The 18,977-nt window shown below is 36.3% G+C and overlaps 3 protein-coding genes across 4 annotated transcripts; all 3 read right to left on the bottom strand.

Annotated features, from left to right (window-relative positions):
• Positions 1-843: 843 nt before the first annotated feature.
• Positions 844-3,918, bottom strand: LOC141697884 (NDR1/HIN1-like protein 13). 2 transcript variants are annotated; one of them, XM_074502442.1, is made up of 3 exons: positions 3,052-3,918; positions 2,742-2,825; positions 844-1,025 (listed from the first exon to the last, which is right to left on the bottom strand). In XM_074502442.1, the coding sequence occupies exons 1-2, from the start codon at positions 3,724-3,726 to the stop codon at positions 2,748-2,750; spliced, it is 753 nt and encodes a 250-aa protein (XP_074358543.1). In that variant the 5' UTR covers positions 3,727-3,918; the 3' UTR covers positions 844-1,025; positions 2,742-2,747. The 2 variants fall into 2 exon arrangements, with proteins under 2 accessions (XP_074358543.1, XP_074358544.1); XM_074502443.1 differs by lacking the exon at positions 844-1,025 and adding an exon at positions 1,303-1,584.
• Positions 3,919-5,000: 1,082 nt separating this feature from the next.
• On the bottom strand, positions 5,001-7,436 carry LOC141697680 (protein LEAD-SENSITIVE 1-like). Its single transcript, XM_074502173.1, has 3 exons — positions 7,280-7,436; positions 7,118-7,191; positions 5,001-5,949 (listed from the first exon to the last, which is right to left on the bottom strand). Exons 1-3 carry the CDS (start codon positions 7,297-7,299, stop codon positions 5,270-5,272), a joined length of 774 nt encoding a protein of 257 aa, XP_074358274.1. The 5' UTR covers positions 7,300-7,436; the 3' UTR covers positions 5,001-5,269.
• A 10,516-nt stretch (positions 7,437-17,952) lies between these two features.
• On the bottom strand, positions 17,953-18,357 carry LOC141695874 (uncharacterized). Its single transcript, XM_074500082.1, has one exon. It carries the CDS (start codon positions 18,355-18,357, stop codon positions 17,953-17,955), a length of 405 nt encoding a protein of 134 aa, XP_074356183.1.
• Between the last annotated feature and the right edge of the window lie 620 nt (positions 18,358-18,977).

The following is an 18,977-nucleotide window of genomic DNA, read 5'->3' as shown; positions in this document are numbered from 1 at the left end:
GGATTCGGTGGTTTGTTCTTGGAGACCCTAAATATCCGATTTTACCCTTGATATAAAAGTTAAAAAGGGTTCAAGCGTGCAAAACAAAGCGAAATTTAAAGTTAAAGGTGTAACTTGCAAAGAAACATAATATATACCCGAATTGAAAAAACGCTCAAAGAAATGGGTTATAAGTGTCAATTACTCTTATTTTCTTATGTTTTAATTAGTAATTTACTGAAATACTGCCGCTTCCATTAAAGTATCTTGGATAAAAAGTCGTCAATGGGGTGCAAATAGAAACGAAATTAATTTTATGGGGTGTATGTTGACAAAGAAAATAATCTACACCCAAATCACAAAAATGAAAATAAAAGTGGGTTACAAACTGCCGATTACTCTAGTTTTTTAAATCACTCGAGGCATCCCTGGCAATTAGCTTACTGACAGAACCAATATTACAGTTTTTGTGAAGGAGGTGTTAATTCCCCAAAGTAAACTAGAAAATTATCAAAATCTGTTCATGGATCATGGGACTATTTCAAAGAATAAATATGGAGAAAATGAGTAACAAAATTTATTTTGTAAAATAATTATAGTCGTTCTAAACAAACATAAAGTTTTATTTCCCATGTCCTATCACCTCCCCTCATTTTCCATAGCCGACTGCCAGCCAGGTTCACTTGAACACTTGCTCAAAGACAACAAACGCATCAAATGAGCGGATAGTAGTCCTCCCAGAAAGGCAGAAGCAAAATTTTTGAAGAGAGTGAAGTTAGAGGAGGAAACAACTAGAACATGAATCAATATTTGCCGCAAACTATCTTTGACACAATCAGGAGTAGATTGTAAACAGATATACTTTTCAACCTATTGAAAAGTGTAAGCTTATACTTCATATTTTTTTTATCTGAATAAGTTTTAAGCAAAATCGCTGTTATGTAGGACTCACCATTAAAAAGCGATTGTAGTTATCATAGCGCTTTCTGGTTTTGCACTGTTCTTTTCTCAGCCAATACTGAAATCAATGACCAACTAGGCAGCAACTGAAGTGATATTGAGAAAGGATCATGTTAAAGCCCATCTCAAGCAATACATATCATTCAAAGACTTAAAAAATTGATAGCATAGATCAATTACTTGTGTCAAACTGCCACACCATCAATTCATTTCTCTGAGTAAAATTTGCACATGTCACGTTCTCAGATTTCAGAAATTAGAATATTACATAGCACAGGGAAATCATCCCCCACCAACATAGATAATTACTGAGCATCATTCATAAATTAAATCTAGCAATATGGATTTAAACCAAATTATTCCCTAACCAGGTATATACATGAATTCCTACTCAACGGCCAGCCCCTCAAGATTTATTGACAGAACCAATTTCACACTTGTAGTGAAGCAGCAAAAAAGAAAGACTATACACACACTCAATGGATTTTCAGAACCTGGAAAGTATAAATGGCAAGAGCTCCATAAACTGGTTTGGTTTGTTATATCACGGATCCAATTAGACATTATCCTTGTAGTCAAGACATTTACAGCTACAGATGATTGGGCATGGAGAAGCTAGGGTTGTTTCTTGGCCTTGCTCGGTATCTATATATTTATGACAATAGTTAGTCCCTTGAAACAATTTTTAGTTGTATTATCTCTCTGGAAGCACGCGGTTTATACAAAGAAACACTACGATACATTAATTTAATACACTATAAAAATTGCCAAATGTGGCTAACTTCTGGAAGATAAACTACAATTGAGGATATACTAACTAAAATTAGAATCCACATACTGAACTAATCACATATTCTAGATTCACCAGAATAAAAAAAATTGATATTCTATTTCTGTTAAATTAAATGCCACAACTATCAAATGAAAACTGCAACTTCGAGCATCAACTTCTAGAGCATCTAGCTGACACTAAGATCAGATAAAAAAAGATAGGCTTGTAGGTCGATGTAGAATCATTTGGCCTTGTCTACACTTCAGGCTCTTTATGATAGCTCAACTATAAAAGTAAAATCGGCAATTAAAGGTTATTATTGCTATTTAAATGTTGAAGAACTTCTTGTCCTTCTATGTAATTTTTGTATATTTTCCCTACACAAATACACTGATTTATCACCATATTTTCCTCGAGCTAGCAAACAATCCAAGTAGTAATCTCTGGTTTCGTGCGGCGCACATCATACAAAAACCTAGAAGAATATAATTTATATATCTTACAATTTACCCGAACAAGACTTTGCCTAAAATCCATCATCAAACAGGTGGGTTTAAATGGAATCTATGTGACAATAACACTTCATTTGATCAGTTGTGGACTGAGGATTCATTTATCTAAAGAATCCACCCAAAACTACATTACATTGCAGAATACAATCGAAAACACTAAGGGAAATATGAAGTCTAAACCTTATGTTTTCACAAAGAACCTTTCACTTTATGCACTAAAATCATTCTTTGACTAGTATTCCAGTATCATAACATTAAACTAAATAAAGAAACCTAGAAACTACAACACAGAAGCAGAAAGCTTGCTAATCCTCCATTCTACTAGCTGGGATGCAACAATTACAATTTAACGAGCAATGACAATAATATATACCTCTTCATTGACAAGTTAAATTGAACATTTAAACAACTATAATCAAAGCAAAATTTAGAAGATTATCAGTTAATGTACTAGACTGTAAGTGTAAGAATTGTTTGTTCTGTGGTTAAAGTAAAAACTATGAAGGAAACAATATCACCTTCTCTTAGTAATACGCTAACAGCAACGTGGCAAGCACAGCCAATTTAGGTGCTGCATTCCACAATCCAGTCTTGCAGACACCCTGAACAGAAACAGATGGTATAATGTGCTAATATTATGTGTAGTTTGCCATTCAGTAACCGTAACAAAAGCAGAAAACAAATTCATCAACACACTAGGTCATTAAACTATCAATTTCACTAAATTCGATTCGAATTTCATGTTTTATACATCACTTTTGTCACAACAATGGAAGTACATTGCCATACAAAGCTTCTATAACTGTTGTCTTTCTAACTCATATCTACCTCGCATTGTCTGCTAGGTTCAATCAAATTCCCCACTCCAGTCGCGTTAGAAAACCTGATGTCAACTCCATTGCAATCAGCCTTCACGAGATAACTCTTAGTCAGCCATTTCCCTCTCTTAAACCTAACCAACGCCAAAATCCTAACCCTAAAAGTCACCACTCCACGCCTCAACTCACTTGCCAAACCTTCAATAACGTTTTTATCAACATCCACGTCATCACTCACAAATCGAGCACTCAGCACAGTCTGATTGCGCTTTCTCTGAAACATCGGCGCTAATCGAGTCTCCGATAACTCGTAATCGGAGCCGTACAGTATTAACACATCAAGCTTCTTGTACCAGATCACGAGATTACCGTTCGGATTATAAGCTAGCACAGAGAGATTACACGCCGCCTTGAACTCCGATGAAGTTTCGTTGACGGCGGCGACGCCGGTGGCAGAGAGGACGGTGAATCGCGGTGTCCTCGGCCGAATAATCAGCGACGATAAGATAGAAATGAGAGCGATGATAATAAGAGCGATAATAGCAGCGATTAAACAGTCGCGAACAAAAGTGCAGATGTTATTCGCGATTTGGTTGGTTCGTTGACGGCGGGTGGTGAATGGTGGCGGTTGTGTAGCGCCGCCGGGAATTGTGGTAGTAGTTGCGGCGGCGTTGCGACTGGACATTGTTATGAAGAGTAGGGGTAGGGTGGTAAATTTCACAGTCTGTAATTAATTATTTTTAAATTATGTTTTAGGGAGGTAAAATAATTGTGTGATTAACTGATAATAATGTGTATTTATAGATTAGAGGAAAATATAAAAGAAAAAATATTCAATAAATTTTCATCAAATACTAAGTTATTCTAGAATTTTCCTAGTTTTTGTATTTATAGGTTGGAGGACATATAAAAAGAAATACATTTTTCAATACATTTTCATCAAATATTATCCAATTATATATGCTAGCATTTTCATAGTTTGTATTTTGCAATTTACAGTGGATTGCGTCATACTGGATTATACTGGAATATGGATACGTTTTGAAAATTTGGAGTTCCAATTTTAATTTATTGATTTGAATAATTTATTTATCTCTGATTTTCTGTATGAAAACCTACAGTCTACAGTGGCATACTGTGTTACTATAATAATAATTATAACGATAATATTTCTGCACAAAATTTACACTTTCTTTTAATTTAATTGACCTTTTAATAGCTTGCTATTGAGCAATATGCAGGTTGACCAGGGATGTCAATTATCCGAAGTCTGCAAACTTTCTGGCATTACAATCAATTGGCTTTCATCATTTTAATAGAAAAGCTTTAAATTTTGAGGATCCCCTCATATACTCAAAATGGTAACCAATTAATCTATTTTGAAAATGCTAGCCAACACACTCTATTCTAATATTTTTTTATAAAAAATCATATATTTCATAACTGTTATATCTCAGTCACTATATTTATTGTGTACTAAATCGATAATTTTCATGAAAATAGTCTCCTATTATGTAAACTAAGAATATGGTCTGTATATATTACAAGTAAGTTGGATTGATATTAAATATGTTACTTCCATGAAAAACACTAATCTTTTGAAAAGTTACCAAGTAAGTTTGGGTTGATATTAAATATGTTACTTGCATGAAAACCACTAATCTTTTGGAAAGTTACCTGTACGAAACCTTACTAGCGTTTCTGTATTGTGTGTGAACAGAGTCAACATACTATAGTGGCGTATTTTTGTATGCTTAACTATTGTACCATGAAATTATCTATCGATGAAAATAATTCTAAGTTTGGAACTTTCTAATTTGAGCTTGTTAAGTTTTTTGCGCTAGTTCCACGTGAACAAGAACCAGAATACTACGGTTGATGATATGTATTAGTATTATTACACCAGAATGGTACAAGGTACAATTAACACACTCAGCACAGAAACAGACACCACAACCGGAATGGTAAACTAGCATAGGTGCTTCGGTTACTAGTGAAGATAATGCTTTTAAAAACCACAAGGTAAAACGTACACAAGCATAGAGGCTTCGGTGATGAAGCTATTGCTTCTCAGCTCTCTCACCAATCTTCTCTCGCCCGTACGTAATAAAAAAGAAAATTAAAGATCCACATCACATGCATAACAACTCAAATAACATAATACAAACAATGTCTTTTACAGCAGATTATTAGCCAGCCATCAGTAGCAGTGAAAGCATTAGCAATACTTATCTAACTGAAGAAGGCAAAGCTGGGAGACTTGGCTCGATAACCTGCAGTGCACCAATAGCAAGCCTCCTAGTCAGATCTTCTGCGGAAACCTTCACCACATCCTTCCTCATGCCTATATCAGCAGCATAGCGGCTGACACAGTACATTCCTACAGCAGTTGCAGCCATTCCATAAATATTTGTAGTAACAAGGCGTAATGGTGTCGATAGGACCGCAGCAAGTGGTCCCCCGATTATAGATACTGCTTGACCACTCTGACCCATTGAGCTTTCCAGAACAAGCTGGCCTGTCTTGCAATAAATAGCAAAATCTTCGCAATTTTTCTTGAATACATTGTAGCACCCAAATCCATTGTTAAGCAGGTAGTTTGCCCTTTGGACTACAGCTTCCCCTTCATCAGAGACTGCTAGAGTACAAGTTCCACCACGTGCTTTTGCAAGAAAGAGAGCGTGGCTGACTGCATACTCGAAACGGTATAGGATACCTCCTCCAAGAAAACAATTTAAACATGAAGAGACAACCCCATGGCCTTCTAGCGGTGGGATGCACGTGTCACAAGGAACGTAAGTCCGGGCTGGACCAGAGCTTACCAAAAGGAGGTCCAACACAGTTCCCGTGCCCACTTCTTGGCCATGTCTGGTGAAATGAATTACTTTATCATTCCCAACATAGATGCCTGATGAATATGAAAAAATAGGATGTTATCTCCTGGAATTATTATGAGGGAAAAAAGGCAATGATGAAACTGGAAAAGATATCAGAATATATAGAAAGTTAATATTCTAAAGAAGAAAAGAAACAACACACTTAAGAGTAATAATAATGACCTAACTATCACCTATAAAAGGTTCCTTAAAGTGATCATGGTCATAATCACTACGTGGTATGTCCATGACTCAATGTTAGGTTAGTTCAAGTTCAACCGTAACATGTTTATGCCATAATTCTCATTTCTCAACAAATCTCACAAGTCATCATAAATTTACACTCTTTTGTATTTTTTCAATTCAACCATTTGTTCCACCTTCAATTTTGTTCACATGATTACAATCCATTCTTCAAAAAAAAACACTACATTCAGATATCCCTATACAAACAATACATATTTATCAATTTCAACAAATTATTCATCCCGGTTCATGTTCTGCATCTTCTCCTTCCCGGGGTACCTTTAAAAGAATTCTAGTGATTTCGCTTCACAAACAATATCACAGAGAACACTACGTTTCTGAATCAATAAATTATGCTAGTCTACTGGCCAACCATAAGTTGTACCAATTTTGCGATACTAGTAAAGCAACATCCAACGATCTAGCCACTGCTAATCTTTATTATCAAAATCGGATTAGGAAAAGCCGAAAAGCCTATCACAAGTCTTTATTAGATCTAAAAATAACACTTGGGTTTAGCACATAATCCATCAACAATGAAGCCACAAAATAGGGAGAACATTAAAAAGAACATAACTTTTCCAATTAGACCTATGCCAAATAGACACAGTATACACACATTGCTTCACAATTTGCCAATTGCTAGAAATACACACTTACAATATTCGGAAAAATACATGATAATTGGTTACTCTAATACAGTAATATACCCCAACACGGATATCAAATTGTGGATCGATCAGGTTACATATGTGAAACCCTGTGTCGAAAAAAGTTGATTTTCCCCCAATATAGAAACCTAAACTAATATGCCTATATCACATCTACTAGTTAAAAATAAGAATGTAAGTAAGGTATCGTTTGTACTTAAAATCTCATCATATACCGAGTTAGAATCACGTGATCCAAACAGCCCCCAAAAACGAATTAAGAATACATATATAAAAAGCATACCGTGGTGAGCATAGATGTAAGCGGAACGCCAAGAATAGATGTGATCGCCTGGTTTAAGGCTGTCTCTATCTACTCTGTTATGTTGAAACACAGTTATTTTAATACAAAAACAACGACAATTGCGACGTAATTGCAAAATTACAAAAAAAATGTTAATAATACCTGTTTGAGAGCAACCCCATCTCTCTCTCGCTCTCTTTCTCTCTCTCTCGCTCGCTCGGCTCGGTTTTATCTCTCTTTTTTGCAGAATAATTCACAAAGATATCTTTCAAGATGATGAAGTAGTTTGTTATACGAATTGAAAAAGGTTAACGCAATACCTAATTTACTTTTGTACCCTTTTGTCGGGCCCAAATGATTCTTCGTGCTTAAGTAAAGAGACAGCGGGAGGCTAGTGCCGCGTGATGACTTTATTCTTCTTGGGTCTCGGGACAGTTGAATTAATAATATTCATACATTGATGCCAAAACTGATCCAGTCCAGATGAACAAGAAAGCCCATCCCTTTTGTAATTTTGTTTGTTTCAAAGAAATTAATTTGGATTTTGAATAAAGGCCCATTCTTAGCTTTTTACTACCAAAACTTGTTGGCTTATACTATACATAATACATTTCCATAACAAAATGAATTTAAATATTATATATATATAATTAATACTAAGAGATATTAAAAGTACATGGAGCAAATAATAAATTTTTGACAAGAGTCTTTATTCATTACAAACTCACGACTATCTTTTCCACGAGAACACTTATATCTTAGACTTGACTTGATTATTGTTATGGGTGGATATTTATTTTGTTATATCATACTTCTACTATTCTAGAGTGGAGGGCCTTCAATTCTTTTAAAAAATTATGTTTCGATCAAAATTCACATATATGTGTAACATTTCTTCATCTTTCCTAAATCCAAAATAACATTTTTTTGGTTTTAAACTATATTTTATTTTATTCTGCTTCATTTACTTTACTACTTAGATTACTCAATTATAAAAAAGTTCTTTATTAAAAAGTAAATAATTTTTTCTAAGATTAAATAACATTTTCTAGTAATTTGCAACAAGAAAACACAACCATCTATTTACAAAATAAAATTTTAATAGCAAATACTTTTAACAAATGTATAAATTTATTATATATTATTTATTTAATAATTTATTATAATAAGCGTGTAAATATTTAATAAATTTAAATTTAAATTTTTGATTGAATATATCTATAATAAGTATTTGAACTATTTTATAATATTACTAATTTTTAATTATTTTTTACATTAAAGATACTTGATTTAAATAAATAAAAGCTTTTATTTTATTTAGGAAGTATTAATCGAGGAAGGATTAATAGCAAGGAAGAATTAAAAGCTATAGGTTAAGAACCTCAAACATCTGGTAATGAATTTGTAGTAAATTAGGATGTATGTTAAGATTTATAATAAAATAAAATACACAGTTCGCTTCACTTTTATCACTTTACTTTTTTTTTAAATCACTTTTATCACTTTACTTCTTTGAGGTTGTGATTTGAGTTGGAGATGATTTGAGTTGGAGATGATTGCAAGCTCAAACTTGTTTAATAACATTTTGAAGTCATATTTCAAAAAAAATATTTAAAAGTCAAATTTAAAAATAAATTTAAACTAGTTAATTAGTTAAATGGAAGTGATCGATTATATACTAAACTTAATTAAAACTAGATTTGTATTTGAATACTCGGGAATAATGTATTAATGAATAATTTATTTATTTTTAAATTGAATTCTATTTAAATTTTCTTATATATATATATATATATATATATATATATATATATTAGTTTAAAACCCGTGTAATGCACGGATCACATCACACGGATTTTTTAAAAAAATTTTGAATTCAATTCTTAATTTTATTCATTTAAAATTTTAAATGATATGAATTTATAATAATTATATTAGTAGGCGTATATATTCATAACGTTTTAGAACATTTAAACTTATTTAAAGTGATAATATTAGTAAGGGGGAAATATTATTATAAAGAAATTATTATTTTATTATGGGTAAAAATATAATGTCTCCATCATGTTGGGAACTTAAAAAAATATAATTTAGCATGGTGATTATTTAATCGATTAACTATAATTCTATAAAAGATATTTGAAAAAGACAATGTTAATGATTAAACAATATAGTTTTACTGATAATTCTATAAATAATATTTATGTTTTAATTAAAATTTGATTTTTTTAGTTCACATCAATAGATACGAATTATACTTAATCTAATATTAATTTGATTTATCTCGGATCAGCGATTTACATTATTTTATTTTAGTCTGATGCTCAATACATCGACCAAATCAAACTAATTATTTTTAGTTTAATTTTATTTTTTTTAAAGTGTGGATCAATAAGATAATTTTGTTTACACTGAATAATTATTATATATAGTTTTATTTTTGTTGGTCGAATTGTATATTTATTTTAGTTTTGTGTTAGTTTGAATCAATTATATAATGTATTTTTTTTGTCCAAGATAAATAAAATATATTATTTTATTTATCGAAGTTCATTAGTATAATTTTTTTAGGAGAATTGATAGTATTATTATTTTATCTTAACTCGATTCACATTATATATCAACTAAACCTTAATAATTATATTTAGTTTGCTTAAATTTAATTTAGCTTGAAGTAGCAAATTAAAATAATATAGAATTCGATATGAATTAAAATATAAATTGATAGAAGAAATTGAATTTAATATAAATTATAATGATATAGAGTTCTATAAAATAAAATTAAAATTGGTAAAACAATAGAGTAAGTTGACTTCAATATCAATTATAATTAGAATTAGAATTGATCGACCTAATAATTAGAGTTAGAATAATTAAGTGAGGGTAATTATGTAATTTCAGCAAGTAGCGATTGATCGACTATCAAACTTTTAATATTTCATCTATTATAATATAGTTTAGATATAGATATATATAAAGAGATGAACAAATAGAAATTAAAATTAGGGTGCCCTTCCCAACCATGGTTGGTTGGGATCTATTTAGGAGCCAACCCGTATTTCCGCAATGATTCATTGCGTAAGGGCTCCTGACTTCCGCAATGAATCACGGAAGGTAAGAGACTTCCGCAATGAATTATTGCGGATAAATCGAAATTACCCTTTTGCCCTTAATACTTCCGCAATGAATCATTGCGGAAGTCGTTAACTGATAAACACAACCAGCGACTGTTAACAGTTTTCATTCAATTAAAACACTAAAAACACACACAGCCACACCGATTTCAGGCGATTTCAAGGTTATTTTCAGGCGATTTATTATTCTTCTCCCTCCTCGATTTTCTGAGGTTTGTTTTTCTCACCGTATACACACACACCGTACACACACACACACACACCGTATACACACACGAGATGTATGTATATATACGACTATAAACACATACACACACAAGATTGTTCTTGATTATACACACACATGATGTACTTGATTTTTTTTAAATTTGTTTCGAATTATATGTTGACTTGATGATTATTAGTTCGAATTTTGTGTTCTTGATTTTTTTGGTGATTTAATTCGAATTTAGGTTTATTTAACAATTAGGGTTAGGATTATTTCGAATTAAATGTTGATGTTATGCTTTTTAGTTCGAATTATATGTTGATTTGATTCTTTTTAGTTCAAATTTTATGTTCTTCATTATTTGTGGTGATTTAATTCGAATTTGGGTTGAATTTTGGATTTTATAACAATTATGGTTAGGATTAATTAGGTCAAATAAACTAGTTGAGAAATTAGTTTAGGTTTAATTTTGAGTTGTGAATTTCATTCGAATAATTAGGTTAAATTTATATAGGGGGGAAAGTTTTTAAGTTTAGTTAATTGTAGTGAATTGCGCGGTGAAATGTAGTTCCTGAAAATGGAAGGTTTAGTAATAAATTTAAGGTTATGATTGTGTTTTCGTTAATTTATTTTTAGTTGGATGTTTTGGTGCTTATAAGTACGTTGATAAGAATTGCATTTTGGATCATATAATTTGAGCTTGTGCAGTGTAGTGCATTTAATTAATATTAGTTTGCACAGTCTAATGCGGAATTTGGAAATGGAAATGCTTATAGTGAATCTCGACCTATATTGGTTTCGCTTGTCGTCTTTTCACTTTTTTAGTTTTAATTGTATGTTTCCATGCTGATGAGTAGATAGATTGCTGATAAGAAGTTTTGAATTTCTATATAAATTGGAACCCATAAATTGGTTTCGCTTGTCGCTTGTGCAGTTATTTGTTTAGTTGCTTGTTATTCTGCCCTTATTTGTGCATTATAATATCAAACTGAAATAATTCTTATTTTGAAAATTGCAGATAAAATGAATATGGAATGCGGGTCTATGGATCGATCATTGCTGACCATGCAGGATGATCACATTAGTACTCTTATATGGCATGGGGGTGAGAGGGAGATGCTCGATGTTAGACAGTTGACTGCTAACATGGGTAACTGGGTATTGGATGAGGAGCAGATACATTTGCTTACAGGCTGGGGTTTCGGGGTGTTTGTTAACCCCTTGGTTGTTCCGCAGAATGATATTCGCTTGATCACTGCACTGGTGGAGAAGTGGAGGCCAGAGACTAACTCATTTCACTTCACATTCGGTGAGATGACCATTACATTGGAGGATGTTTACATGATCTTGGGGCTGCCTATTACTGGTCGTGCTGTTACCCATACGGAGCTTGATAATCCGAAACCGTATTGGGTGACCAACTGGAGTTGTCACACCAACTGGAGCTTGATACCCGGGTATACGTCCCTCGAACTAATATGATGGTAAGTAAGGGAAGTGGTTTCTCTTTTTATTTTAAATTTTATTCAATGTTTAATTCAATATAAATCTATTTCTTAAATTTTATTAAGTACTTTATTTTTAAAAAATAACATAATTGTTTTAAAATATAAATATTATTTTTGTTTTAAATTATAAATATATTTAAATCAGAAACATATTTAAAGCACATATTATTAAATAATTAAAAAAAAACAAATTCTTCTGCATTGTTTCATTGCGGAAGTCTTCCGCCTTGAAACATTGCAGAAGTATTCCGCATTGTTTCATTGCGGAAGTCTTCCGCCTTGAAACATTGCGGAAGTCTTTTTCTGTTGGCTCCCAACACGTGGAGTCAACCGTGACTGTGGAATTTTACCCTTAAAATTAAAATACAAACTAGAAACTAATTTTAAGCCACTAGATGAACCTAATCTAATGGTCCCCTTAGATCACCCCACCCAATTACTCTGCACCTTTACACACCCACTTATTTAAGTTTTTCCCCTCCGTTTTTAATTTGATTTTTCCCGTCAAACCGTAAGTTTTTTTTAAATCCGATTTCACTATATTTTTCGACATCTCTCAACAAAGGATTTGCATACCATATATGTTATATTTCGAAGTAATTTAAAAATAAAATTATTTGGATTCTAGTTTCTATTTTAAATTGGTTTTTATTGGAGTAGTCGCTATATTCCTGTTCTAACTTGCAAAGTAAATTTGTTTCACTATCTTAAGCCGAGTTTAGTGATAATTTGAATGCATTTAGTCTTCGAGTGACTTAATTTAATTAAAAACATCCGAACTCGAAATCAATTAGTTTGTTTCATGAATCTGATATCGTGCATGACTTCCGGGATGCTTTTCTATCAACCATGCATGTACTGATTCCATTTCAAAAGTGTATATTCTGATGAGATAAGAAGGGGGCAAATACAGAACTGGCAGTGGCAGGCAGGTTTGGTGAACAAATTGCAGAGTCTGATTTCCTCTCTAGCATACATTGTAGGAATGAATATTTACCTGTCTTTTTCTTATTCTCCTCACCTTTCGGTGATTAGAAAATGTAGTCTTTTCCATATTTTTAATTATCAGCAAATACACTCTCTCACCAGTATGGCTGCAAATATCAAATTAGTACTCTATATTACTTCGTTACAGAAGAAATCCTTCAGAAATTTCTAATACATGTTACATACATAACTTTCAAGTTATAAAATCTAATGCATTTTAAAAAGATCTACGTGGACATATTTTGACAAACCTATTGATCACAGCTGAATGCTCATCATCGGCTATCTTATAAGTAATCAGTCGCCTTATAGGCTGAGTTCCATTTAGCACAATCAGCAATACTTTACAATGATAAACACACTCAATGATCTATCTGCAAATAATCTACCTGTTACGCTCAGATTCCTTCAAAAGCTTGAACAGGCTTCGGCTGCCTTGAAGGTGGCTTCGGCTGATACCTGAAAGTGAAGAGAATGCGAGGGTTTGTACCCCCAATTCACCTCCGGTGTGAAAATAAGAATCTAGTTCTAAGGGTGTGATAATAATACAAGAAAAGCAGAGTGTATGCGAAATGTGTGTCTTTTGTCTTACTTCACAAGGGTTTTTTATACCCAATTCTGCCATGAATGTTCATCCGTTTCTAATCATAAAGGAGGGAGTGAAAAAGGGGGCGTTATGTCCCCTTGCCCTTTCCAACGGTCTGGAAGAAGAGTGGGCCTTGGTCTGGGACTTTCATGGGCCTTCATCTCGCGGGCCTGAAGGACCTTCGGCCTAGTAGCTTAATTACACATTGGGCCTTCGTTCGATGGGCCTTGTTGGGCCTATATCCAACATGTCCCTGTCCTTCGGCTGGGCCTTCGGGCCGGCCGACGGACACCGGTCTCGGCCCATATTGGGGTGAAGAAACCCTAGGGTGACTGCTTCTATTCCGCCTCGATCTTTGGTCGTACACGTGGCAAGCTTGTGGGAACTTGTAGTGCATTAACGCGACAGCTGTTGGCACGTCGTTCAATGGTTCAATCTCAGCCGTTGAATCTCAACTGTTTTAATCTGGGACGTCTATTTTAAAAACCCCCAAATGTCGCCTTTCCAAATTCATTTTAGGCGCCTATATAAAGCTTATTTTTGCATTTCCTTTTCTTTTTATCATTTCCAGTTTCTGTACACACAGCAACGAACTGCGGCGAGTTTTTCAATCACGGGCAATAACAACTCCGTCTTTCCAGTAAGTCCCTTTTCTTGCTTTTCAGTTGCTTTTTACATTTGCATGCAATTTTTTGTGTTTTACGGTGTTTGCATGTGGGCTCAATGGCTTTTGTCAGGGCTTTGAGTTTATGGGACATTTCTGGGTTTTACGCGTGCGTTGTGTTTTTTGGAGTCTTTTAATTTTTTGGGTACTTCTGGGTAGGAAATAGAAGTTTTTCTGGGTTCCCCCATGGGTTTAAAGATGACATGCGAGGCGTTTTTTGGCCAAGAACTCTCTTCGGGGGGTTCTTGGCCTAAGAACGTCCTTCGGGAGCCGACCCAGGGGCAGATGGGCGGTTTGGAGTTTAAAGATGGCAGGCGAAGGGTTTTCTGGGGGCAAGAACGTCCTTCGGGGAACTTGCCCTTTAGAACAGCCTTCGGGAGCCGACTCCAGATCTTTTTTCTGTTCGCTCGGTTCTGGGGCATGTACTCGGCCTTTTTAATATTTTTCATTTTTCCTTTGTCTTGTCCCGAGTACATGGACTAATGTCGCTATATTTCCAAATACAGGGACATGGACCGAGCGAATTGCCCCCAGAGATTGGGACCCAGGTCGGGCACTTTGGTGGGAACATCTTCTATTCGCCCCGAGAGAACGGGTCGGGATCTTTTTGGATCGGTGGCGAATTACCCGGAGGCGAATAACCGGTCGGAATTGTCGAAGGAGGAGGATAATTCAGATGTATTCTGATTTCTTTGTCCCTCAGAATTTCTTCTGGCTCTATGCCCCTAAGGAGAACGAACGGATTTACGACACGCCTGGAGTGCCGGAAGGGTATGGTGACTGTGCCGTCGGGATCTCAGAGGCGGCGTTCAAGTGCGGCTTTAGAGTGCCGATTCTGAAGATGGTGAAGTATCTCTTCAGACGGATGGGGATCGCCTTGGGGAAGATGGATCCCAACGGGGTCATCCATATCAACTGCTTCCAGAATAGGTGCCTTCATGCCGGAGTTCGCCCAACTCCGAGGCTATTCTGGTGGCGTTATGACTTCCGAAAGAGCCCGTGATTTTATACCATTGCTCGTCGGGCTGGCCGGGCAGATTGGACGACCACCAACTCTAGTAACAGCAGACCCATACTCACTGGTATTTTGTGAGTGGTCGGAAATTGGCTCCATTGTCCGTCTGGAGGGACGTGAACCCTTAGCTGCTCCTCGCTCCGAGCCTAACAGAGAGGGAGAAGGAGGACTACGCGGCCCTGGTAGACGTCAACGTGAGCAAGCTGGGTCCCGAGGAGTTTCGGGATAGAGACTGGCTCCTCAGCTTGTGGGGTGGGGTAACAAAACTTCTTCCTTCGTTCTTTCTTTAATTAGTTTGGTTCGCCTGCATAATTGTCCTTTTTATGCATTCTGCTATATATGCTCGTGCTGACTTGCATCCTGTACATTTCAGTGTCTTTAAGAGAGGCCTTGATAGAGAGGAAGAAGGCCAGGACGACCGAAAAGAAGGCCGCAGAAGAGGCGGCGAAGAAGAAAGCTGCTGATGGAGAGGCCACGCCGAATCCTTCCGGGGATTCGGAGGAGAGACCCGAGGCGGAGAGGGTCATGCCGCTTCGTCAGGATCCAACGGCCTCTGATGAGGACGAGCCGGTGGTGGTGAGGGAAGGGAACCCTTCCTAGAGGACTCGCAGCCGGGAGGGGATCGTTCAGTCCTATCTCCTCGGATGGGGTGTGCTGACGTCCGACCACACCGTCTACCCGGCGAGGCAGTCTACAAAGGAGGTTTCTTCAGACCTGTGCCACAACCTCCAGCTCCCGGCCGATCTGTCGGCCTTTGCTTCGGCTTCTCCGACCGAGGCTTGCACTGAGCTTCTGTCCTTTTTGTCCCTGGTATGTTTTTAATTTTTCGTCAATTTTTCTTTCGCTCGCCCTTTTTTCCTTCGACACCTTTTCTAATGCTTTTGTCTTGTCTTTTTGCAGGCTGCTCCTTGGGCCGCAGCCATGGAGGACAAAGTTCGGGATATTGAGACTCGGATGACCGAGGTGAAGGAGCTGGAGAGGAGGGCCACGGCGGCCGAGGAGGAACTCGGGAGGGTGAAGGACCCAGAAGAGGAGCTGGACGGGCAGGCCACCCAGCTGAAGGAGGACAAGTCCCGGCTTGAAAATGACTTGGAGAAGGCGAACCGGAGGATCTCCCACCGGAACGTCCAGCTGAAGAGGTTCCGCAAGGAGCTTCGGAAGAAGCAGAAGCAGCTGGACCGACGGAGGAATGCTGCTTCCAGTTCGGCGCTGACTATGTCCTGGAGAAGGCCCATGGCCTGAACTGGGACCATAAGCAGTTGTTGGACGACAACTTGGAGGATCCTATTGGTCAGCCTGCAGTTGAAGCCCCTCCAGTCTCCTCCGGCGAAGACGAAGAGCTCTTGGATGAAGACCCTCAAGCCTAGGTTTTCAGCACTGAGGTGCTTGACATGATGGAAGATGATCTTGTTGCGAAGTTTGCCATTGGTGTTTCCATGGTCGTACCCAACTCTTGCAGCGGCTTTCTTCGTTCATCTTCTTGACTTGTAATTTTATTTTTTGTAATCGATACTCCTGCCTTCGAGCTTTTGTAATTTAACTAGCCTTCGGGTTTTTATATTTTAATGCATCTTTCATCTTTCGTCAGCATTGTTTTCTTTTATTTGTCAACAATTTAGTAATTGTATCTTCGGCTTCATTTGCCTTAACAATTTTAATAAAATGAATCGCCTCTTCGGCATTATTGATTTGCCTTTAACAATTTTAATAAAATGAATCACATTTTCGGCTTTATCCATTCGCCTTAACGCTTTTAATAAAACGAATCGCATCTTTGGCCTTATCGATTTGCCTTAAAGATTTTAATAAAATGAATCGCATCTTTCGGCTTTATCTATTCGCCTTAAACGATTTTAATAAAAACGAATTGCATATTCGGCCTTATCAGTTTTGCCTTAACGATTTTAATAAAATGAATGTATCTTCGGCTTCATTTACCTTAACAATTTTAATAAAATGAATTGTATTTTCGGCTTCATTTGCTCTTAACAATTTTTAATAAAATGAATCGCATCTTTGGCCTTTGCCTTAGCAATTTTAACAAAAAATGAATCGCATCTTCGGCTTTTGCCTTAGCAATTTTAACAATGCCTTACTACCCCTTATGGCCCCGAGGGTTAAAGGCCGAAGGTGACTTCGGGCTGTTAATGCTTCTACTGCACTATTGGGCGAAGGAACAGGGATGCTGATCGTTCAGTGATTGCCCCTGAATCATCATGTCATTGTTCGTTCGGTCAATAAGAAGTTTCGGCTGGTCTTCTTCGGGATTTGCCCCTGGACCAGGCCGTCTTTATTTTATATTCTTTTGTAGATACAATCGTGATTGAGGCCGAGGGATCATGTCCATTTCTAAGATTGCCCCTGGACAGGGTTCCTTCGGACTTCTATAATATCATACGAACAAAGGAAGGGCGAAGGATGCGGGCTTTATCTTATGTTCGCCCCTTAAGGCCATTTGTGTGCCCTTTCCACATGCAACATTAAATAATAGTAGTGTAGTGAAGGATGTTTTGAGTTTTGGGTGATTGCCCCTTATGTTACATGCTTCATTAACAAATTAGACAAGGGCGGCAGCCGAAGAGTTTATCGTCTTCGGGATCGCCCTCAGATAATACTCATGCGGCCGCGACTTTGGTAAATAAGAAATGTGACAGAAAATGCGTCCTTTATTTATAATCGAACTGCTTACATTCTTCATATAAAATTCAAGTACAAACTTTTAAAGAAATTTCCTTACTGATAAAATTTCCGAAGGCGACTGGCGTGCCAAGTGTTTTTGATTGCTTCGCCCGATAATGTTTCAAGCTTGTATGTTCTGGGCCGAACGACCTCGATCACCTTATAGGGCCCCTCCCAGTTAGGCTGAAGCTTTCCTTGTTTGGCCGGCATAGATGCGGCCAGCTCCCTAAGGACTAGATCTCCGACTTCAAAAGACCTCTTCTTGACGTTGGAGTCATAATGTTGTGCCGCTTGAAGCAAGTATTTCATGTTTTTTTGGTGGGCGGCTTCTCTTTCTTCCTCCAATAAGTCTACGTTCGCCCTTAGCCCGAAGCTATTAGTTTCTACATTGTAGGTTTCAGTTCGATATGATTCCAAGCCTACTTCGACTGGAATCAGGGCTTCGGTTCCATAGGCCATTCTGAAGGGAGTTTCTCCCGTTGATGTCCTAGGGGTCATTCGGTAGGCCCATAAGATCCAAGGGAGTTCTTCCGCCCATCTTTCTTTAGCTTCTCCCAGCCTCTTCTTTACTCCTTGAAAGATTACTTTATTCGCCGCTTCTACTGCTCTATTCCCTTGCGGGTGGGCGACTGAGCTAAACCTCTATTCAATTCTGAAATGGTGCAGGAACTTTGTAAGATATATTTGATAATGTCATGTCTAATATGATTTATGTTTAGTTTTCAGATCTTACTTAAACAGAACAAATCAGTACTTAACTGAAATCAGCACTTATACTGAAGTCAGAACTTAAGTCATCAATACTTAAGGTTCAGGAGATATTTATCAGAAGATAATATCAGGACTTAAAGGAAATGTTCAGATAAGGAAGGAGGCTGATTGAAAGATCAAGACAAACGTAAGAAGAGATATGCATGAAGAAGGAATTCTATGAAGAATAGAATACTTGGAAGAAAAGATATTTGATTGATATATTTTAGGAAGCAGAATTATATTCCATATCAATTAGCGATTATCTTGTAACTGTGTAGTATATAAACACAGACATAGGGTTTATACTATAAGTGTTATCATTATCG

The sequence above is a fragment of the Apium graveolens genome, chromosome 11 (assembly GCF_009905375.1).
Source record: "Apium graveolens cultivar Ventura chromosome 11, ASM990537v1, whole genome shotgun sequence".
Taxonomy (NCBI): Eukaryota; Viridiplantae; Streptophyta; class Magnoliopsida; order Apiales; family Apiaceae; genus Apium; species Apium graveolens.
Note: the sequence above shows the minus strand (reverse complement) of the source record. Positions and strands in the feature narration are given on the sequence as shown.